Source organism: Amblyomma mixtum, chromosome 3, assembly GCF_055824585.1.
Source record: "Amblyomma mixtum isolate Tamu chromosome 3, ASM5582458v1, whole genome shotgun sequence".
Classification (NCBI taxonomy): domain Eukaryota; kingdom Metazoa; phylum Arthropoda; class Arachnida; order Ixodida; family Ixodidae; genus Amblyomma; species Amblyomma mixtum.
The window spans coordinates 166,498,401-166,522,553 of NC_143014.1; the positions used below are offsets into that span (position 1 = coordinate 166,498,401).

A 24,153-nucleotide genomic window follows, 5' to 3' on the forward strand; every position below is an offset into this window, starting at 1 on the left:
ACAAAAGCTGTCTTAGCCTTGGATCTCTCCAAGGCCTTTGATCGCCTGGACCATCAAGCGATCATGGCGGCTTTCTCCCCCTTGAACATAGGTGAACGTATGTACACCTATATTCAAACATTCCTTACTAAGCGCACGGCCGAAATTCACTTCAGTCCCCACATCTCCCCCCCATACACCCTTAGTGGGGTTGGAACCCCCCAGGGGTCCGTCCTCTCCCCTTTCCTCTTCAATGTCACTCTCATTCCCCTTGCCCACAAGCTACAAACCATCCCTCAACTTCGGCATACACTCTATGCCGATGATATCACGCTATGGACCACCCATGGCATTGATGGAGACATAGAGAACACCCTACAGTCCGCGGCTATCCTCACCCAAACGCATGCGCGGAGTATCGGACTCTCCTGCTCACCGGAGAAGTCGGAGCTCCTCATAATCCGCCCCACAACACGAAACTGCCCCACAGCCCCCATCACCGTGACACTGGAAAACCGGCCCATCCCGGAGGTAAACACTCTCCGGGTACTTGGCCTCCACATCCAGAACAACGGGAAAAACACACTCACCATACGGAAACTCAAGCAGACAACTGTGTCGATATAACACCTAATCCGCCGTGTTTCTGCACACCACCGGGGCATGAAGGAGCATGACCTATGTCGTCTCATTCATGCCTTCGTCCTCAGCCGCTTTATCTTCACGCTCCCCTACCTGAAACTCCAGGCCGGGGAAATCTCCACCCTGGATGCCATGATTCGAACAGCATTTAAACAGCATTACACTTACCCCTAAATACCTCAACCGAAAAACTCCTTCAACTAGCCCTGCACAATACGATAGGGGAGCTTATTGAGGCCCACCGACAGACACAATACATACGTCTCGCGAGAACCACCACCGGGAGACACATCCTACACACCCTCGGTATACGCCTACCAGTTACCGATCCCACACAGCTGCAGGTCCCCCGCCTCATTCACCGCGATTTATTTATTAAACCTCTCCCCAAAAACATGCATCCCACCTACCACGAACCCCGCCGCAGAGCTCGCGCACGGGCACTCCACAAATACTATGGCACGGAACCGTATGCCGTTTGGGTGGATGCCGCATGCACGGGCGAGGACGCGGTTGTAGTCATCACGAACCCCTCCCTCCAACCCATTGCCACCCTTCACATAACCCCTACTGCCACTTCGGAGGAGGCCGAAGAGGCCGCCATTGCCCTGGCCATCACCCGCACGGAGGCCCGATATATACTGTCAGATTCCAAAACTGCCATACTAAATTTTGCTGGCGGGAGAGTTCACGTCCCTGCATTTCGCATACTGGACTCCCTCGCCGCGCCCCCGCCCCGCCATGTGGCGCTGATATGGGTGCCTGCCCACTCCGGGAATCCAGGAAACGAGGCCGCCAATGCTTTAGCCCGAGCTTCTCTCAACCGGGCACCGGCGGCCTCCGACCTGGGGTTCTCGCGGGAGCGCACGCACTCATTCAGTGAAATGACGCAGGCCTACAAAGCCGAGCGTCGGCTCTACACCCCACCTCATCCTTCCCTCGACAATTACCATCAGACACTTTGGAGGCGGCTCCAAACACGCACTTTGCCCTCCCCTTATATACGCTCGCGATATCACCCAGTCCACACGAACCCTTCCTGTACCCTCTGCCACCACCCCAAAGCCACTCTCGACCATATTCTTTTCCTCTGCCCGGCGGATCCTCCCCCGCGGGGCCTCGAGCACCTTACCACTTCGGAGGCTTGGGAGACCCTACTGCGCTCCGAGGACCCGGCCAAGCAAGCCTTCGCCACCGGCCGGGCTGCCAGCGTCATGAGCCTCCGGGACATGAACGTTTGAGTGCAGTGGGGCCGTGCGGGGGCCCAAGGACCGACGTGTCCAAAACTCCCTTGTTACAAATAAAGTTTTCATCATCATCATCTTGTCGGACAACAGCCTGTATAAGAGATACTGCAGGCGCACTGTCCGGTACCGATAACTGGGAAACTGTGGGAGATACTGCCTCTAGTTCTCGGCGCACAAGTCGTGTCAGGCTGTCGGATGTTGGCAGGGGGCACGGTTGAGGTGAGTCTACGCAGGACGAAGTTTCCGCCGTGTTCGGCAACCGCGTGAACTGGGGAAAAATACGGCGGCTCTTCGCTTGTTCAAACCGGCGGCATTCTTTTAGGATTGCGTCAACCGTTCCACAGTCCTTGTACACCAGCAACTTGAAGGCGTCGTCTGCCATTCCCTTTAGAACGCGACCGACTTTGCCACTCTCTGACATGGCGTAATGAACTTTCATGCAGAGGGCTAAAATGTCCTGAATGTAAGACACATAGGATTCTGTGGACGATTGTGCGCGGCATGCAAGCTCCTTCTTCGCGACCAGCTGACATCCGAATGGCTTACTGAACAATTAGGTAAGCTTCTGCTTGCACAGGTCCCAATTGGTGAGTTCTTCCTCGTGGGTCTCGGACCAGACCCTTGCGGTGCCCGTCAAGTAGAAAATGACGTTGGCCAACTTCATCGTCGGGTCCCACCTGTTGTGTGTGCTCACACGTTCGTACTTCGAGAGCCAGTCCTCGACGTCCACGCCATTTGTACCGCAGAATGTGACCGTGTGGCGAGGGTGGGCTACGACAGTTGGCCTAACAGGTCCAGACGGCGGGGGGGGGGGGGGGGGGGGGGGCGTCGGTAGCTATCTCGACGAGTCGGCTAGTCGGCTCGTCGGCTCGAACCCACGACCTCCACCAAGAGATGTTACGTAGATGTACGCACACAAGGAGTATGCGTAGTCACAGAGAGATAGTGGCTCTTGGTGATGGCTCTTTATGATTGGCTCTTTAGGATTAGAACGTGGTGCCCTATCGATTACGCAGATAAGGAAGGTGGCCACGGCTGGCACAGGACCAAGTTAATCATATGCGAGATGCCTCTGCCCTGTAGTAGGGGTAGTCAGACTGCTGCTGCTGATGATGACCCTACCGATACAGGTAAACTTCTATTTGTCCTCATTGTCCTTTTGAAGTGCGCCAGATGGACGAAATTAACCACGAGCACTAGAGTATGGGGTCTGTCACAGAAGCGGCGGCAACCTGTAAATTACTTTTGTTTCGTATAAAACTTATGTGTCCGCGTTTCTTTGACATAGTGTGACCGTGTAACCTGTATGTGTCTCGGGAAAAGCACGAATATATGCACGCTGTTTCAGTTAGACAACCCACTCGCATTGCGCAAGCGGCGGCGTACGTGGTGCTTGTTTTGTGTATGTCTTACTTTTTCCCCGCTCAAGGTCCGCCCCGATACTGCCGAAGTCTTGAGCTGACAATTAGTAGGAAAGAAGTTGCGGGCGGACGTGACAACCTTTTTGGTTGTGTTTTACTTTTTTGCTGTTCCAAGGTCACCGAATCGAAGCCTAGGGCTTCTTTTTTGCTGTTCCAAGGTCACCGAATCGAAGCCTAGGGCTTCTTTTTAATTGTCCGTTCATTTTTCCTCCTCCAAGATGGCGGCCATGCAGTGCCTAAGGTAGGTGCCTACGTGCTCTTGTTGCGCTTTTTGGTGTTTGCTTTTTCGACACCGACTCTGTGGCGCCGCGAGGCAGGGGCCGTACGGGCACAAACTTCAGTCCGCTCGTCGGTGGAGACGCTGCCGCCGCGAACTCCCGCGACTCCGAGCCGCCGCACCGCATCCTCGAAACCGCAAGCTGCTCTGGATGGACGTCGCCTTCGGGGGCCGCACTGACTGCATCTTTGTGGATGGACTGCAGCCGCGCTCCCCGGTTGACTCTATGTTTGTTCCCTCTCTGAACTTTTATCGACTGTAGCTAATTGGGCTCTCACTTGTGTTCTGACTTGTGTTATGACTTGTGTTAACACGCCTTGGTCTCATTCACTACGTTTGCTTACCAGCTACGCTGGGCATCAAACGGCCACCCCCTCATTGTCAGGACTCGGTGATGACATCGCGTAGTCACCGAACCCGTGACACGGTCCCTCTTAGCACACGGTTCGCTTTGGGACGTCAAACCCCGTGTGTCTTGTACCACAGTGACAATAATTCCAAACGACGAGTATGGGCATCGTCGTCAGCCACAAATCGAAGTGGAAGTCACTGTTTCAAGACGCATAGCCCCCCGATGAACCCGAACTCGCACCATTGAATTCCCAGGGTATTTCCAGAGTACGAGCGGCGCAATGGTCTCGAAGGCAGGTTTGCGCCTTGTTGATTTAAATCTACCACTGCAAAGGCTATCTCATTTGTTGTTGCTGTGACTATTGAGGGGAGGGGTACAGACACAAGCCCTTGTTTTTCTTAGTTCAGGAGGGCACCGAGGTAGCAAGGATTGGGATTGGTGGTGGTTCTGTCAAGGTCAGGAAATGGCGATTTGCAGACCTTGCGCAGCTATCAAAATCTAAGACGGCTCAGTCGTGTCCAAGTGGAGCTCGAGGATCCGAAGGGCTGGGAGGTGTTTGCTACTGGGGAACAGGAGGTGTACTCCTGTGTCGGCAAGTAGGCCCAGGTCTTGGAAGCGGGGCCTGCGGTTGGCGTGGGGCACTAGACAGTGGCAGAGGAGGTGGTCCATGGTCTTGTCCTGGCCGCACACCGTGAAGGCTTCCGACTAGGCTCTCACATGGAGGTAACTCCTGTACGCTGTCTATGAACAGCCAATGCGTAAGCGGAGGAAGAGTGACTGTTCTCTTCGGGTCAGCTTCTTAGGTAGCCGTTTCAAGCAGTCATGAGATGCAATCCAAGCTGATGATGCCTTTTCTTGATGGCAGTCCTAGAGTAATCGAAGGACATCACCGCTGTGGAGACGGGGGAGGGGGGGATTCAGGACCATGAGGTGCTCTGGCAAGCGAGTCGGCTTTCTCGCTGCCAGGCACGCTGATGGGGCATAGCAACCATTTGTGGTAGAGCCTGTGGCCACGGTTTTTCAGCGATTGAGTCTAGGATAGTGGCCGTTGCCACGCACGGTGGTGTTCTGTCGCTTGACGTTTTGGAATGCTGCTAACCTGCGGTCGGCTGCGTAATACATAGGAGAACCAAGGCATCCGTGAAAACACTGTCAGATAGGCTCTCCTCTTGGAGTGATGCGGTTGTATATGTCATTGCAGACATGAGATTATGGCGTTTGAATTGGCCCTGCAGATCCAAGTGAACCGGGATGGGAGGTATTGCTTCTTTCTTCCTCTTTTTTTATTATCTTCGCCCCTTCAGGAGGGAAGGTGCCACAGCCTAGCGATGAGGGAAAAACCATCATGGACATGCTGCCGCCTGTAGGTGAAGAGTAGGCCTGTTCGAAGCAGATGAAGATAAAAGGGGAGTGTTCCTGCCTCGGTCAAGATGGCATTGACCGGGGCTGATTTCGGAACTCCCGGGCATCTTCGGATGATAGAACGGTATTGGGTCTCCAGCCTATTCATCCGAACGGCACGGGGGAGACCAGAGACAAGACTTGCGGCAGGTTGGTCGCATGTGCATCATAGAGCTTGAGGGGCGAGGCGGGGGTGCAGCCTTTCCTGCCGGCAAGTATCTGGAGTACTGGCAAGCGCACTCGATGGAGTCGTGAAAAAAGAGCCGTCTCCACCGAGAGCACCTGACGTCGCCTCTCAGACTAGCACTATTTCATGCCGTAACGAATATTTCCCAGATTAGACCCAAAACTCTCTATATCAGACCCTTTTTCTCTGCACCAAAACCCGAACAATCTCAAAAAGTTTAGAATATTTGTTCTTAAAATTTTTTAAAACTACATGAAAGTAATGTTTTCAACAAACTTTACCGCTCCAATTACCGGAGAAAGGGAAACTTTTCCGAAGGATTCTAGAATCAAACTGCGGCAGTTAGCGAACTTTGCACCAGCTTCCAAAGATCCAATCATGGTCGGCCAGTCTGTGTGATTGCATAAAGGGGAAAGCTCCTGAAGGTGTGCTGTGCTGGGCACATAGTTTCGCCATCTTCTAAGGAAAGTAAAACATTAAAATATGACCACGGTCAACTTTCTGTGTCGCTACTGGCAAGGCTAGGAAGGGAAAGGAAGGAGACGGGTATTTGTCCCCGGCTTTGCCGCTGTGCAAAGTAGCCAGGGCAGTAAATGAGGAGAGTGAACACATTATTTAGGCCAGTTGCTGCACAAAGAACTTGTTCGAACTCACCCCGATTGCCTTGAACACCCCTTTCTCTCCAGCCGCTTAATCCTATAAATGTCAGGGGCGACTGGAAGGGTCGGCCAAATTTTGAAACACGAGAGAGGGGTCGATTCTTTTGTATGAACTTGTTGGCCTCGCCCCCGTGGTGTCCAGGACTATATTATGCAGTGATGTGACACTTGCGCTTCGGCGCTCCAGCCTTCAGGAGCCAAAGGCCCGTTTCTTTCCCTTTCCTGTTGCTCGTCCACAGTGCCATCATATAGCTCGAAGTATCGTCACAATCCTTGAACAATCAGGGAAGGTAATCGTTTATCACCTTGTGCTCCTGGCTGATCGGGTTTGAAAAGAAAAAGAGGGGTTAGAAGGACCTCACAAACCGTTTGCAGCACTGTGAATGGTAGAGCTCTCTCGTCCAATCAAGGCCAAGGAAGGCATCAAATAGTCCTTCAAATATTTGAGCATTGTTGTTGCTATTTTTTACAGAAATATTGCAGTAACCGATAACATAGCTAAGGATGATGTTTTGAAAGCACTGCGAGCGTTTTATCCACCGGTTAAAATAGCAGAGCAAATCCGCAAGCCCACAGTACTGCGGATGCTTGCTGCGAAGTGGTCCGCCGCCATTCGTAAACATGGCGTCCGCTGAGTCGGCCGAGTCTCCTCTTTAAGCATGTCTTTAAGCCTCCTGCGTGTAGGAGCTGGACACTGGTGCCCTTTCCTTCCCAGTGATAGAGCCACCAGTCACGGGGTAAGGTGCGCAGAGAAATACGCTTTGCAGCGCACGCCGTTCTGATTGGCTCAGATAGTCGCAGCCTTCACGGCGCTGTAAACGACTTGAAAGATGGTGTGGGGAGGCAGGGGCGAAGGGCACAGCAATTAACTAACCGTTCGGATAGGCCATCCGGCTCACTCAAAAGAGGCGCGTACGTGCCTTTCCGCTCAAACGAAAGAAAGAAAATAATAAAGAATAGCGACGCGCGCAGAGGAAGAAGAACTTGGAAGTGCAATAATCATGGATCGTAAAACACTGTACCTGTGACAGCATTCGGCGGCGCTTCACTTTCGTGCCGTGGTGTTCAGGCACGACACATTTCTCTGAAAAGAATAGTAAGACGATTAGTTTATTCTATAAAGATTTTTTAGCTTGCATGTTTCAAAAATACCAACACTGTAACCGCAGAGACTTGCGTTTTGTATTCCGTGTTTGTCTGTGTGAGCCATTTCGGCGCATTTATCATTGTAACAAAAAGAGCTTAGCCTGTGAACATGTTTCCCGACACCATATTATCGAATTGAGTTTAAGAAAGTAAAACTCTGAAGTAGAATATATACAGTGCCTCATACTTAGCGGCTCCAGTCACTAACAGAATCGCTTACGCACAAATACAGTAAATTACGATAGATGTGATGATAGGGCGGCATCACGCGAGAGGGGGCTGTAAGGCCGCGCTTCATTATGGCCTCGATCATTAGTTTATTTTAATTGCAGTAACTTGAGGTCACTGCGCGCCTTCGATCTATGCGGAGAGTGCTCAGTAAAGCCCCTAGCTGCACACCCGGCATACCCCGCAAACATCCACAAAAGCGTGGAATTCAGTGTAAGCATCGCTATGACGGTTAAGCATGCTCATCCGCCAGCGCGTCAAGAAGGCACGCGTGGCGCACACAAAGGGTAGTGGTGGACATAGAGCGCCGCTCGATCCAGTGCCGCGTTCTCACGGCAGCGGATCCCCACGGCACTTCCACGGAAATATGCGAACCTGCTTCGAGTTTCGCGAAGGGCCATTTCGTTTGCCGGCATTCGTGACAGCAGCGAAGCATCGCGGGGCTCCTTTCCTGCCTCCGCTATCCTACACTTCTACGATGAGCCAGTAAATAGAGAGTTTTAGTATATGGTCACCCTATCGCTTTGGGTCATAGGGGAATAGCGGAACGCTACTGCGCATGCGCAGAACGCTAACGGCCCTTGGGCGTTTGGGTAAGCGGGCGACGCTAACGCTAAATCGACCAAATAGCGTGCGCCCGAACGCCGTTTTAGGGTGGGTCAACATGGCGGCGCCCTTCAAAGCGGGGCCTCTCACTTCATCGCCGATTGGTCGCTGCCGCTACTCTGTAGCTCACGTTCACAGCAAACTAAAGGCGGACGAAGCTTTCGCTTTGGCTGAAGTTGCCTGAACCACAAAATTTCAACGATAAAACACGCCAAATTTTCAGATTGCTTCCGTGTTCATAGAGTTGCCAGGCTTACGCATCGTTTCACGTCAGAAAGCGCGGGAGGTTCGAACTAATGATCTCCACAAGCAGGTTGGCAATTTTGTCCAAATAGGGGTCACAAAGAATTTGCATCCCGGTAACACACTTTTCTTATTTGCGCAGTATATTTTACTCTCGCGGACGTAAACAAAACTGAAAATAATTACATCTGCGAGAGTTACCATGGTGGGTTCCGCCCAAGATGGCGCTGCACATGGCAAACTATAAAAAAATGTGAAAGCATTTCTTGTTTTTAGCGGCTGTTTCAATTCTTGTATGCAAATTTAATGGTGCGGAAAAGGAACCAGATATATGAAACAAAAATATTTTCAGTTGTTCATTTTCATTTTTTTAGCATTTCTGTTCTTGGCGGCAATGGTGCTGCAGTCAAGGAACCCAAGCCCAGAGTCGAGTAGGCTCCTATTCTAAATTTCAGCGGTGTACGCTTCTCTATCGTTGGGGCGCGCTATCTTTTGGGGGTCCCCAATCCTTGAGGCCCCCTATTCTAAAACCCTCTAATTACCAGTATTGTCGCTGCCAGTTGACAGCATTGCTATGGGTGATGCGGTGGATGTTTGCAGTTCTCGTCATAGAGTCAATATGCGCTCGTGCTCGGAGTCCAGTGCTTGGATGATGTTGACCACTTTTTACTGCACAGTTAACTTAAGAAGAGAAAAATTTATTAACTATTTTAATTAGGTACTGTTTCAATTCTAAATCGACTGGAATATTATTATATTACTGTTTTGTAACGAAAAACGTTTGGCGTAAAATATTTTTTTTCTACTAGCTTTTCTTTCCTGCCGTCATGGCGCTGCGTGCAAACGACGCTAAGCGACCGCTTGCGACCCTATTCTATAAGCCGTGAATGTGTACTGATAGCGCTAACGCTATGTGCGTGCAGATAGGGTCACCTTATGCGCGGTGACCCAATACTTAAACTCTCTAATAACTCGCCTTGTGGGGTAGCTAGAAAAACTCGACATCATTCGAGAAGCGACACGCAAGTTCGGCGGCGAAAGGAAAACAGCATCACGCGATAAGGACAAGAACTCCCGCGGGGAGAGGATGTTCGGAATGTTTTCGTTATGTGTATCTTTTTTCTTATAGCCAAGCCCTGGGATCGAGGTTGTGTCCAACCTTCAGGGGCTGTGGCTACCTTGTATTAAAACGTCAATGGTTATAGAAGTTTAGGGCGGGCTATATAAAAAATAACCTATAAAAATGAAAAAAAAAGCATGAGACCTCAGTCTTGTTTAGCCTAGCTAGAAGCTTCGTGCTTACCACGTACTTGAAGAATACCTAGGCTTAAACTGAAACCCTTCGGTAGATAAGTAACGTCTTCGAGTGTTATCGCTGTGTGAGATCGCTTCGTTCAAGTTACAGTTATTGAATTTGTCTTTGTGACTTCGCTTCTGTAACTTGTAGTTATCACTCTTGTATATTCTGTAAATATACTTCCTCGTCTCACCGAACGTCACCTCCCTCATCACCACCGAATAACCACGTTTGGCGAGGCCTGTGCCCCTCCGAACAAAGACGGCAACGAACCGTCTTGAAATTACTTGGGCCTTGTGCATGCGTCCTCAAGTTTATGCGTACTTTCCCACTATTTCTATGCCTCTAGCAGGGTTTATTAAATATTGTTCCACTCTTTCTGTACTTCATGTAGATTTTATTAAATTTTGTACAACTTGTTAATTTTCAGCGTGCAGTTTAGAGCATGCTTGAGGGACTACCTCAACACTGCATCCTGCAATTATAAGTGGGTAATATTTTCATTTATGGAATATTGAATCAAAAAATGGTCATGAGTAGATTGACCTCATTTTGCAGAACCAGCACTGTCCCTAGGAAGAAATGTTAGGTACCAAAAACGCAGGCTAGACCACGCTTAGAGGCTTCGCTGCCCTGTCAGTTTAAGGGCAGACCCAATATCCCCAGCAGCACAGCTAGTCGGCCCAATACTGGAAATGTATTGGCAAAGGCCGGTCCTACAAAGGAACGAGGGTGACACCATCCAGTTGCAGTACTGGGCCAATTGCCTGTGATGCTTAGGATAATCCTTGATGTCATGTATGTGACACCAAGCCTGCCGTATTCTATATGCTATACCTCAAGCGGATTATTTATTTCCGCATGAAAGAAACAATTCGCTTTAGCCTTGAGATTACAAAACAAGAACAAAACTTGTAACTGTCTAGCATTGCGCTAGTAGATTTGTGTCTAGCTTCAGTCTGCGTACTTGTGCAAACTGTGTGAAATTATAACTCATAATCGTTGCGCGCCCGTTTAATGGTCAGTGTGTGCATCTGAAGTAATTTTATGTCCAAGCAGGCCGGGCGACATCCACCGAGTTATCTTTGTTGTCGGCGGAGAGGAGTGCATCTCGTCAGACAGCACAGAGGAGGCATTAGGGCTCCTTGGAGCTTTCTTTGTTTTCAACATTTGTTATCCACCCGGCTGCCCTCTCACTATGGAGTTTTTGCAGAGGTAAATGATTATGAGATAATGGTAAACATCCTTTCGATAAAGTTTGGAATGGCAGTACCATAACAATTTTGTTCAACTAATAAGCGTTCTTGAAAGCTAAGTGCTTTGTCTGCCAAGGCAAAATGGAACCTGACCTCTAGGCATCCTTCTTTCTGCTATGGCTTCATATATATTGGTCTTCACGGTGAATAGTGTAGGATTCAAATACTGTTCCTTTCGGCGATTTCTTGATCGCGCACTGATTTCATGGGTAATGAGTAATCTAAAATATTGGCAGCTTTTATCACACCTAGAATGCGGCATTCAGCATCATACGTCGAAGGATACGACGCCTATCAAAATTTTTAAATTTTTGTTCGAATGCTTATGATTTTTTAAACGTCAAAAATTTTCTTAGAATATACGATTAATGCTAATTTCATGATCAAACCGGTATCTTCTATTCTATTCAAATTTTTAGAAAGCGCTAAAACAACACGGACAAAGCACTTTCGAAAAATGTCAAACGTGCACCAACTAGCCCGACCCGCCACACTTCTGAATGTTTGAAATACTGTGCAAAATGAAATGACTTTTGCAAGGCATGCTAGCGTTAGAAATTTGGCAGGGCTATGGTGCGCACATCTTTTTTTTTTTTGGCCGCATGAAAAGGTAAAACAGTGTCCCTCGGCAATATCATAAATCTCAGATGATTTCATTCAAGGGGAGAACTACTAAATGTTTAGTTCACTCATCAAAGTATATTTATTATTAGTATGAGTTATTTATTTGTCATGTCAATACCAAGTGCACATAACCAATGGAAGCTGTTTTCGCAGCTTGATGTCCTGTGTTGCGGGCTGGAATGTAAGGCAGTAACTAGAGCACTGCACGGGCCTCAATCTGGGGCCCGAGCCCGGCCCGGGCCCGAGACCTGAAGCCCGAGCCCGGCCCGGGCCCGAGACCTGAAGCCCGAGCCCGGCCCAGGCCCGCGGCTTCAAGCCCGGGCCCGGCCCAGGCCCGCTAAATTATCGCTCTAGCGAGCCCGACCCGGCCCGTGAATCCTGGAGTGAAGCCCAGCCCGGGCCCGGCCCGGCCCGTTTCACAGTAACGCTTGAGGTACACTGCTCACTCTGAGCAAGTAGACTGCTACTAGACCGATAAGGAACTGGCCGACAAAGGTTCTGAAACCGCAGTTTGGCTTGCAGAAAGTTGGTTCTTTTTAACCCAGAAGGAAGTGATTAAGAGTAGTGCTCGCCAGGCCCTCTTTTGGACAGTGATCTCGTGTAGGTGCGCAAAGATAAACTCGGAAGTTCCGAAAGCGAAATAAAAAGGGCTGCGTACGCGCGTAATAGACTACTTTGCATTCCCCCATGATTTTAATCAGTTATATTTTGCCGCCTGGAAGAATAAACTTTAAAGCTGCCTACCAAGCAGTGGGATGACATTTTTTTAGTGAACGCGATCTCACAGGTTGAAATCATAGCCGAACTGGTCGCCTTTCAGCAGAAACGAAAAGTTAAATGACCTGAGTATTTCATGGTGTGTGTTTTGAAGACTATAAGCGTCCTAAACTTTGGGATGACGAATGATCAATGACCAATTAAGACCGGTTGAATTTTACTCTTACTGGTGGAGCAGAAGATAACGTGCGTACGACGTGATAACTTCCAGGGCAAAACCCTTCTCATGACAACAAGGCTGAAGAAGCGAGGAGAGATAGATGTGCTTATTCGATGAGATTTACAAACTCTCGCGAGCTTTTGTGGCTATTTCATTTACGAGACGTTCCGGTCAGCTCATCAAAAAGAAAAGCAAACGCGCTTTAGTTTGTGAATTTTCTCACATGAGAAAAATATAGCTATAAAACTAAGGCTATGTTTTTGGGGCTTAAGGGCCCAAGCGGATACCGAAGCAAAGGGCTCCGGATCATTTCGACCACCTGGGTTTCCTCAACGAGCAATGATACTACAAAGTACATGGCTGTCATGCTTGCCGCCTAAACAGAAATGCGACCGCCGAGGATGGGAGCAAACCCTGGTTCCCCGGCTCAGTAATCAAGCGCCTTGACCACTAAGCCACCACGGCGTGGAAATAAGGAAATAAATAAGTCAATGAATAAAGTTTAGTTTCTTTCTCAGCGCGTACTATAACCCATAGCTCATCCGTGTCGCTGCTCCAATGTCGCAGTTGCGTACTTCACTCTGCAATAGTGAATGAATAGTCGGACACCAGCCGTTTCTGTACGGACCCAAGCCCCACTCGCATCCGCAGCTTTAAGCCCGAGCCCGGCCCAGGCCCGCAACTTCAGGCCCGGGCCCGGCCCAGGCCCGGCAAAACAGATCGTTTCCCGGCCCGGCCCGGCCCGCGGGCCGGGCCGGGCCCGGGCTTTCGGGCCGGCCCGAGCCCGTGCAGTGCACTAGTAGTAACTGTACTAATTCGAAAAGCTTCTGTTTCAGTGTCATCTCACAGGAACATATGTAGAGGCTGCTTTAGTTTCTTTGCCTCGTTTTTTGGCTGCTACACCATCCTGACGTCAATTTCGTCTCTTACTGCAACAGTAATCTGCTCCCGGGAAAGGAAATCATTGCGGCCCTTGAACTGTATGCAGAAGCAAATGGTCGAACATTCATATAATATGAAATTATCGGCTACCAGGATGTCACAGGAATGAGGCGTTGTTATGATTGTACTGGCCACGTGGGCCCGAGCAAGCAGGAACCGAGAACGGTTAACAAGGCCGACAACCTCGCGACGGCGGCAGACCAGTGTAGTGCTTGTGATGCACCCCCCCCCCCCCCCCCCCCCCCCCCTAGGCTAAGTGGATTAAGGCAGCGGACACCCTCGACCGGGGTGACCCCGGCGGCAGCGGCGAGGGTCGAGGACCGGCGAAAGCCGAAGATACGGCTAGGGCTGGTGAAGATTAGCAGCGGCGGAAATAGCAACGGAAGCAGCGCCGACGATGGCGGCGTCAGGTGGCCGAGTCTACCCTCAGGTCGCCGAACGACGGAGTGGTGCAAGGTCAAGCTGTTGCTATTAATTTAAAGACGGCTGTGTCCTCGACAGAGGTCTCATGTTTTGGACACCCGGCGGGGAAGCACGAGGACGTTCGTTCACCTGCTGGTAGAGTGCGGGATATTCATTTCCAGCATTGTTTGATTACTCAGCATCTACCCCTTCCCATCGACCGAGCTGCGAGAGAGCGGGACAGTCCAGCACCACCCCTGCCGTTATGGTACCACCGGCATCCACATCTGCCCATGCGATTGGACATCGTTCTTCGAACTTTATTCCCCAGTCAGGGATCTGGGGGAATCCGAACTCTATTTAACTCGGCTGTGAGTGTGGCCGAGAGACGCCCGTTAACTCCGGTCGACTCCGGTTGGCGAAGAAGTTCCCTTCCACTGAGAGTCACTCTCAGTCGCTCTTTTGTAAACAATGCAAATAATTGTATAAAGTTTTCTTTGCCTTCCTCCTAACCCAGTCTCCCATCTTGCTCGTCCCATCACCGGTCAGACCATGTTACCCGGGTCGCAACAGCTGGTTGGCAGCGGTAAGATCGTCTGCGTGGTGTCCTGGCTCCGGTTTTGGTGAGTGCATTGCCTCCCTCCTTGAGTATTGCCAGGCTTAGCATTAGTGCTGCTCTTCCTGGTAGTGTGCGTTGGTTGTAGTAGCCTATTTGGATTTGAATCTTGCTTGCACCAACATCCTTAGAGACTAGCGATCACATTGTTAGCAAGCACGTAAGGGCAGTCATGGACTGGCGAAAGCTGCGTAAGATGGACCTGATCTCCTTATCTGGAGAATTAGGGATTGATTGCGGGAAAACAATGAAGAAACTGCATGTTGTCAGTGCGATAGAGGACCTCGGTTTTGAGGACGAGGAGATAGTGGAGAACTGGGAGGAAACAAAAAGAAAAGAGGAGTTAGAGGAACAAAAAAGAAAAGAGGAATTGGAATTGGAGGAACGAAAAAGAAAAGAGAAGTTAGAGGAACAAAAAAGGAAAGATGAGGTGGAGCTAGAAAGGAAGCGACTAGAGGTGAAGCTAGCTGAAGCTCAGGCAGAAGCAGCAAAAGCGGGCACGGCCTCTGTTGTGAGCAGTCAGTCATCGAAGCCGCCCAAAATGAAAGACCTTCTGTCACCTTTCAAAATGGGTGAAGATATCGGACTGTTCATTGTGAACTTTGAGCGCGCGTGCGAAAACCATAACTTTCTTCGTACAACTTGGCCACAGCACCTTTTGACGGTTCTGCCATGTGAGGCTGCCGACGTGCTTGCTCGGCTGACAAAGGCGGAGGCGGATGATTACGATAAAGTGAAGGCCACCTTGCTGAAAAAGTACCGCCTGTCAGCCGACGCCTTCCGTCGACGGTTCAGAACCACGGGAAAGCGGCCCTTCTGAGTCATTCTCAGATTTTGCCTACTATCTTAAGGCAAATCTGATCGAATGGCTCGGAGGTTTACGAGGACCGTGGCAAAGTTGTAGAATAAATACGTCTAGAACAATTTTACCACTGTGTAAATGAGGAAACGCGGCTCTGGGTGTAAGACAGGCCCGAAAAGAAAAGCTTAGAGCGCGCCGCCGAGCTCGCAGAAGAAAGAGTTCCACGTCAGGCGCGAAACAGGAGAGGAAAGCTTAGGGGCAGCAACAAAGCCCTACAGGGATTTCGGGGAGCGCCCTCTGCGGAACGAGAATAGAGCGGCCCCGCCGAGAGTAGAGAAAGGGGCAAATGAGGGGGTCCGCGAAAAAGACTCCGTCGGTAGAAATGACGCAGACAAAGAAAAAAAAAGAGAAGGATCGTGCTAAAGTCTTCGAGGCGAGGAAACCGGCAGTCTGTTTCCGCTGTAACGAGCCCGGGCACATCGCGAGTGGCTGTCGAAGGACTAGGCTGATTTCGTCGCTCCCTACTATCGACGAGGAAAATATGCGCCTACTATAGTCGGATCCAACTCAAGAACGAAGCGGCTTTTCCCCGTCAAAGGAACCCCTTCCAGCCAATGGCGTCCGACGATTCTCATGACCCTGCTAGCATGACAATGCAGGGAGCAGCGCCACAATGAAGAGAGGGGTCTATCCCCGACCATGAAAAGAAGGAACTGTCCCCTTTCATCTACCACTGCGTGCATTTTCATGTTACCAGGGTCATGAGAATCCGCCGACGCCATTGGCTGGAAGAAGGTCCTGTGGCAGGAAAAAGCCGCTTCCTTCTTGAGCTGTATCCAACTATAGAGCCGTACATGCGTGAAATGACAGTGAATGGGCGACGGTGTCGCGTTCTGCGCGACTCCCCCGCCACAATGGATGTAATGCATCCTTCGCTCGTTTCACCGCAAGATTTCACGGGGGAAAGCGCGTGGATCCAGCAGGTGGCTCAGGAGGACAGTGTCTGTCTGCCTGTTGCACGCGTCACCATTGAAGGCCCGTTTGGGGTGCTGCATACCGAAGCGGCGGTGTCAGCGACCTTGCCAGAACAGTACCCGTACCTTTTTTCAAACCGCTCGGAGGGCGAGCTAAAGGCCGTTGTACGATCGTTTTTTGGGCGGATGCGCCAGCGAGCGGACCGCTCGCTTTCAGCCTCCGCTCGAGCGTGGGGCGGAATGGTGTTGTACGATGACTTTGCTGCTGGCGGACGAGACGGATGGTTCGAACGTTCCGATTGGTGCTCCCGCCAGTGCCGCCCGTCTAATCGCGTGCGGCGGTACAGACGTGTTTGTAGCGAAACATGCAGATATCTTGCGGTAGAAATTACCCATATTAATTGCGGCGTATTCAAGGAAATATCCGTTACGTCAACGTTTCTTTTGCTGCGGGATTTTCGTCGAAGGTAGACTCGTGGTCGGCTGTGATTCGGGCTGGGACGGCACGAATCTTGGTTCAGACGACCCTGACGGCCGCGAAACAATTCGCGACAAAACTTTGCAAGATCGAAGGCGAGTCTGCTCATCTAAAGCGATGCCGTCGGAAATGATACGTGTTTGGATCATTTCTACCCAAGAGACTGAAAAACGCGTCACATCGCGTCCCCGTTCGACGAAACTTTCTCACAACGGACCGTGATTCCGGCCCCAAAATAACAGAATGTTGCCTGCTCTGAAATTTACGCTGCCCTGACGATTTCGCTGCGACGACGCGATTCTTGCTACGAATTCTCGATCGGGCCACACTGCAGTACAGGCTGCTAACAACCGTCCGTAATTACTATCGGCATAATCCCATTTTTTAAAATAGTTACGATTGCATACTTAAAATTTTTAGTCAGTTATTCAAAATAGCACACTTCAGTGTTTTTGCATTGCTGACAGAGAAAAAAAATAATTGCACTTGCAGCCTTTCCCAAGCAATTTGCACAGTCACTGTAATATGTAAACGGCCTTCTCCTTGGCCCCCTATACTGTTACTGGAAAAGACATGCTTACCTATTCAATATATAAGGTGTGTGCGTGCGTGTGGGGAAGGTGTGTTAATTGTGCATGTGTTTAACATTCACAATTTAGCACAACACTGCTGTCAAACACAAATGCTAATGGACATGAGAAGTTATGTTTCCAGCTAATTGGAACAGGTAAAATCAGTTGTAATTAAAGCAGTTATGCATTTCACAGAACAGTGAAAATGCAACAATAATGATTTATTTTTGTCATGTTTTTCACGCCATTATTAAACCCAACATAGAAATAGCACTATGTGGCTGCATAGGGGCTAGGACGTGCATCACTGGGCTAAAAGGGCATGGCTTTGTTCTGCACAGTGACAGCGGGCCATCAAGTTGTGGTTTAGCATTCCTTCCTGAGCTCATATTGCAGTTGCACAAGCCAGAATGCAGTGTTGAAAACAACTATGGGAAGTTCTGCTGAAGGCCATGTCATTGTTGCCATGTACAAAACAAGCTGGCATATACTCTGTGCAACTCCAAAGAATTCTCAAATGTCGCTGTGAATGCAAAGCAAAGTTGGTGCCTTCTTATTGCATAGAAGTCTGTGCATGCCATTCTCATTAATATAAAGATAATGAGATGTCGGAGCCAGTGAACTGAATTACAGGTTCAGTAAATGCAAGAACCAATTTGCAGGGTTTACATGGCCACGGCTCCCGGCTTAGGCTGAGAAAGAATACCTGTATAGTCAGGGGAACAAGGTACGATGGCCATATTATCTGGTTATCTCGAGGAAACACTAACATCTCAAGCAGAATTTGTAAAATTGGATTTCCAGTAAGGGAGCTATGATGTCGTGGTATAAAATGAAATTACAAATAAGCCGTTTAAGTATGTGACAGGTATATAGCATATGTTCTCTGATACAGCCTTAAAGCAGTGTCTAAAGTTATTTTCACTGATCAGTAAAATGTGGAATGGCTGAATGTAACGATGACCACTTCCCAAGGTAGCAAGCAAAAATGAACATTGCTAACTGTTAAGCGATGTTCATACCACTTAACATATGCTGAATTTTAGAGTGCTATTAGTTGCTGACTATCAACATGTTCAGCAAAATATACGTATATCGCTGCCAGTCTACTTTCAAAAAAAAAGAAATTAACTGAGGCATTGACAGGCAACAGAAATTTGGAAAATAGCAATATGATGTTAGGCCGAAGAATGCCGAAGAAAAACAGAAAAGCAGTGATGGCTTTTATCGTTTCTTTCATCTCTATAATGCAACTTGAAGTTGACAGCTTTTGTGTTTAAGATGAACCAGCAGTCCTGTAAACACTATCCTGATTATATAAAAGTCACATGCATATGTATGCATTTGCAGCATTCTCACTGAGCCATGTTATGAAGTCGATGTCTTGCTTACCTGAAGATACGATAAGAGAGAAGCGCCAAGAAAAGACTGACACAGATAGGCACAGTAATGCATGCTTAGCTTTTCAGTGCACGAGTTTAGCTGGCTAGACCTAGCTTGTGCAGTGTGCAAGTTAGCCTAAATGCAACTGTATACCGTCCGACAAAACTGTTGTGTAAATCTGCCCCAATATTACTTGAAATATACTGTGAGGATAGTTCTTACGCATAAGATAGCATTGTATTAGTTTCCTGAGCTGGGCAAGTGGCTAAGCACTTTTTTACAATTACTTATTTTAACATTTATTATACCTAAACAGTACTAAATGACAATACTTGAGTGGTGAGCTAACATGATACGCCTAGTAAGAACTTAATGAGTTTGTAATTAATACTAATAAGAAGTAATTAACCATTAGCATCCAAGTACAGCCATACCGCTACAAAGGAAAGCTTTGTAGGTTTTCTTTGTAGCCTTATGGCTCCACTTGAGCGGATGCTAATGAGCAATTACTCCCTTATCACAAATCTTCACCTTGGGGGATTTACCTAATTCAGTGGATGAACATCATCATTTACTGCATGGATTTCTGCAGTGACTAGCTCAAAGGACAAGAGGTTAGTAAGCCCTGTGAGTTGGAAGGCCATTCCAGCCTTTTGTGGCAAAAACAAAAATGAATCTTGAAATGCAGTGGCATGAGCGAACTGAGGCACAACACTGCTTGTGCGACTAGTGCAGAAGGAACCATGACTCAGAATAGATTAGTTTGTTATGTGGCAATCAACAGTTTAAAAAAATCTGCAGTTTCTACATGACATGCAGAAATTTGAAGATTCACTTTTAGTGCAGTTACACTGGAGCTTCAAAAATAGTCTGAGAATAAAACAAGCGCCTCAGGTCTGAACTCATTCCAGGATTCTAGTTAAGTTAGATTTTGTGGCATGTGCCATTCGAATACACAAGCTGATGCCACACCGGGGATTTGAACGCAAGCAACTTGGAAGACGGTGATACTAAGGGCACGTCGTGGTGTAAATATCACAGGCTGTGGGTGGGTGTATGAGGATTATTAGGTATTTGAAGCAGTATACAGTGAATATACTTTTATCGGAAGGCCTTATAAGTTGGCAAAATGTAATGCTGACAATAAAAAACAATATTAGTGCATTCTCAGTAACATTAGCAAACAGGCCAATCCAGGGCATGCTAAATGTTGTTTTGGAGAAGTGAAATGCTGGTATTGATTGAAATATGGCAGACCCCATATAGCTGTCTGTGAAGGCATGTGACAAAACACTGAAGGGAGAGTAATAATGCAAGTAATAAAAAGCTGAGGCCCAAAGGAGTGCCTCGGGGGACGTTCGAGATTGCAGGAAAAGGCAGGCTGCACAAGAATTGGCAAGGGAAATCTGCCGAAGGCTGGCTGTTTAAGCTTGGATCCAGTTTAGAGCTATTGGATGCAAGTTAAAGCACGAGAAAACTAGCCTCACATAAATAAGGGAATCGCATGCTTTTTCAAAGCAAAGAACAAAAGCATCATAGGGGGATGTTGCAGTCAAGGTGCATGTCGTGAAGAACAAGAAAAAGTTGGCTATTGCAGAAATGTTTTCTAAAGGCTGGCCGATTTGGATGAAAAAACTTAATGGGCCAAAGCAATCTAGCAGGGTCAAGAGTATGAAATGTGTTTGGTGATTTGTAGCACATGCCAATAACACAAATAGGACCATTGGTGCTGGGTGATGAAGGATTAAAAACAGAGGGGCCAGGCTATAATAAGGCAGGAATGCGACTAGCTGCACAACGCCACGTTCATTTCAGCATTAGGAAAGCACGGCGTGCGTATTGAGCTCTCGAAGGTGCACATTTCACTGCCTTGACGTAAAAGCACTCGCTTCGATCGCAATCACTTTCACTACGCGGACACTAGTCACTGTGCTAGGCAGCTCATGCACGCACAGAAGTTCACCGTGAGCAGCTGTTGCTCGCCGCTGTGCGTGATGATCCTCGCAGGAATTAGGAACGCTTGCAGCAACCACAAACAGCTCCATATAAACACTTCGTGACACCGCCAACGCGTAGGTCTTGCGTCGGTTTGATGGGGCGCTGTGTCAACTACATCAGCGTCGATTTCAAGTCTGGAAACTGTTGCTGCTCGCCGCTGCTGCACGCGGAGAAGTTCGCAGTCGCTCTGAACACTCGTAATATCAACATGTGGCCAATATAGTATGCCTCGCGGCATAGCTGCCACCACTACAGTCGCGACCTATGCCTCGCTCCCCAGTTCAGTCGACGGACGGCCATCTTGCCCCGGCAGGAGCGGATGCCTACGTCACGTAAAAAGCAGCCAATCGCTGCAATTCGGTCGCCAGGCGGTTCGCTCGTCCGCCCGAAAGTTGAAGTTCACCAACTTTCCTCCCGCCCGCCGGACGGGGCGGTTGTCTATTGTCTGGTCGTTCGGTCCGCCAGTCCGCCTGCCTGGCGGATCCGCTCAAAAGCGACCGTACAACGGCCTTAAAGAAGAGGGGCTTGAGCTATGGCGACCGCTCCGTGCACGCGCTAACGCGTTCTAAAGACTGCAAGATCGCGGCCCAGTTGAGCCCAGAAGGTAAAGAACCGAGCTCAGACAAAATCGCTGAGGCGTCCGAATTGTCAGAGAAGCTGTTACCATGCTGTTACTTAGCACTGACAGCAGGGCTCAGGCAGTTTTCCCATGCGAGGAAAATTCCGCACGCGACGAGCCTCCGGGAATTACTGAGTCAGCTTTTGATGCTGCGGCGAGGGCTGGCACCTTAACACGTGACGGCCCCGCGATAACAGAAGGCGCGCGCAACAGATCCACTGGGGCAGCTTCCAAAAAGCGGCGCCATGCAACGAAAACCGAATTGTGTTGGTTTGTTTATGGGGTTTAACGTCCCAAAGCGACTGAGGCTATGAGAGACGCCGTAGTGGAGGGCTCCGGAAATTTTGACCACCTGGGGTTTTTTAACGTGCACTGACATAGCACAGTACACGGGCCTCGAATTTCTCCTCCAAAGAAATTCAACCGCCGCGGCCGGGATCGAACCCGCGTCTTTCGGGCCAGCAGCCCAGCACCATAGCCACTGAGCCACCGCGGCGGCTAAACCGAATTGTGTGGTGTCGCAAAGCAAAAGTGCAGGTCGGGCTTCTACAATTGAGGTCCCCGCGTAACTTCTCGGAGTTGCCACTCTCGGAGTTACGCGGAGTTGCGGCATTACTTCTCGGAGAGCTCACAGGAGTCGCGTGAAGACCAGATCGACTAAGCTGGCACATGCAGGACGTAAGCCACTTTCTCCATCGTTGGACCGCTGCAAGGGTTGTCATGAGACATGTGACGCCTGCTGCTTGCTAAAGAAAGGAGCGCGCGGCCACCAGATAAAAGGGCGCCGCCGTGCGCGCGCGGGTCCGATAAAGACGAGACATGCCGGGAGCCGAGAGAGGAGGCAGCGCCCCTCTCGCGTAGCGCTTTTCCAGCGCTGCCCGGGCTTTGCACGCCAGTAGCAAAGAGACAGAACTAATCAGCCCCGCAGCTTTTGGGAAACGTTAGCTGGTAGACCGGCCGCCCAAAAGCGCAGGGCGCGGCTGAAGTAGGGGTATTCCAGGAATACATGTGTCTTGTATTTACTGTTCTTTTTTATTTATTCATTCACTCCGGTAGAAAAATGCAAGCGATGGTTTGAGCTTTTATTTTTGCCTGGAATGATGTGGCTTAAAGATGCTTGTTAATTATCTGCATAAAGAGTTTTTTTTTATGACAGCATTTGAGACTTTGTAATGTATAGTTGCAGTGTGTGGGTTATCTTTGTTGTCGGTTATGTATTGTTCAGCGGTTGAGATTACATGAATAGTAGTTGAGCTCTACTATCCTCTCAACTGATCTATCGGGCGTCCGTCTGTGGATCGCAACGGCAGGTGTAATTTATTCCAGCATAAAACCTGATTCAAAATTGAAAGATGCGGTGGCATTGAATCGCCCGCATAGGTCTCCTCCGGAAATCACCCAACCAAACCGCCTGAGGGACGGGGGGGGGAGGATGAGCCAAAAGGGGAGTTAATCTAGCAGCACAGCTTAAGGCCTTGTTCTTTGTTTTACCTGGCACGACTCGGAAGAGGGTGGTGCTCTTGCCTTGCCGGGGCGCGGGCATTTTGCCGACTTGATCACTAATGCTATAAGGGAGTAATTACTCATTGGCACCCACCCAAGCGCAGCCCCACGGCTACAAAGGAAGGCTATACAGCTTTCTCAGAAACCTCGTAGTTAAAGAAAAATTCGTCCTGGTCCGGGGTTCGAACCCGGGACCACCGCTTCACCGGAGCAATCGCTCTACCAACTGAGCTAACCGGGACGGCAAGCTTATGGTAGGGCGAGAGCGAATTGGTCAATAACTCGAAGTGGGAACAGTGTTGGTCCAATGTTTAGGGGAATCCCCCAAGGTGGAGTAAATCTGTAATATGGGAGTAATTACTCATTGGCATCCACCCAAGCGCAGCCATACGGCATACGGCTTTTTCTTTAACTACGAAGTTTCTGAGAAAGCTTGGTAAATTGGTTTTTGAGGAAACGAAACGACGCAGTATCTGTCTCATACATCTTGGTGGACACCTGAACCAGAGGGAAGGCGCATAACTGCCCTCTTGGAACAGTGGACACCTCAATCGTGCTTTAAGCTACGTGGCGGTAGTGACAGATGTGCGCTGCATGCGTTTGCATTAACAACGTTGTGCCAGAAACACGGCGCTGAAGCCATAGGCCGTTGGCGTTCGTTGCGTTCATTGGCTTTGGCGTTGACAACGTTTTACAGTACACTGTAAACACAAATAAGCCCAAATAGGAGTATAAATGGCTAGTGTCCGCTTTTAAACTCCTTTTTGAAAATTGCGCAATCGACTTTAAGTTGTAAAAAAGAGGAAATCCTCCTTTTTTACTGCCGTCGCGAAATCGAGGAGTAAAATAAAGCATTTACATGATTTTACTACTTTTCCAAGCAGGAGTATGTCGGCTTCAATACTCCTTCAGGCCCTTTATGCACTCCTTAGTGTCTGCCCGCCACCTAGTGGCAGCTGCCGGTTCGCTGCACTTGCAGGTGACGACGCCGGCTCTGTCGTCGCTGCCTGCTCGCCTCTGCTTTTGCTGCTTCACGCACGTTTGTCATGTTACAAGACACCGGATCGCCGCAACCTCGCGACAGTGCCGCAGACAGTGCCTGTGAAGCCCCCAGTGTATTCGGAGAACGCTTGGTGCTGCATCGCCTGCGACGGCAGTCTGCGAGAGGCTTAGCCAGCCGAGCTCAGCCGAGCCAACATGGCGGTGTGTGACGCGTCGACCTCCCCGAAGCCGCCAGTTTGCTACCCGCTCCTTTGCGCGCTCTTGTCGTGACGTAAGACTGGACATCATCGACCTTAGCAGCAACGTGCTGCAATGAACGTCTCACTCAAGCCAGCAATATGTGCAGAAGCAGCGGCTAGT

General features: G+C 49.4%; 1 protein-coding gene and 1 pseudogene across 3 annotated transcripts in view; one reads left to right on the top strand and one right to left on the bottom strand.

Annotated features, from left to right (window-relative positions):
* The window catches only part of LOC149352619 (sushi, von Willebrand factor type A, EGF and pentraxin domain-containing protein 1-like), a 261,506-nt gene that overhangs the window by 120,435 nt on the left and 116,918 nt on the right, over positions 1-24,153 (bottom strand). For all 3 annotated transcript variants that reach the window (XM_089581812.1, XM_089581813.1, XM_089581811.1), the window contains exon 15: positions 7,188-7,249. In XM_089581812.1, the coding sequence (XP_089437938.1) occupies positions 7,188-7,249 (62 nt within the window). The remainder of the gene's footprint in view (positions 1-7,187; positions 7,250-24,153) is intronic.
* Positions 14,635-15,820, top strand: LOC149352620 (uncharacterized; annotated as a pseudogene).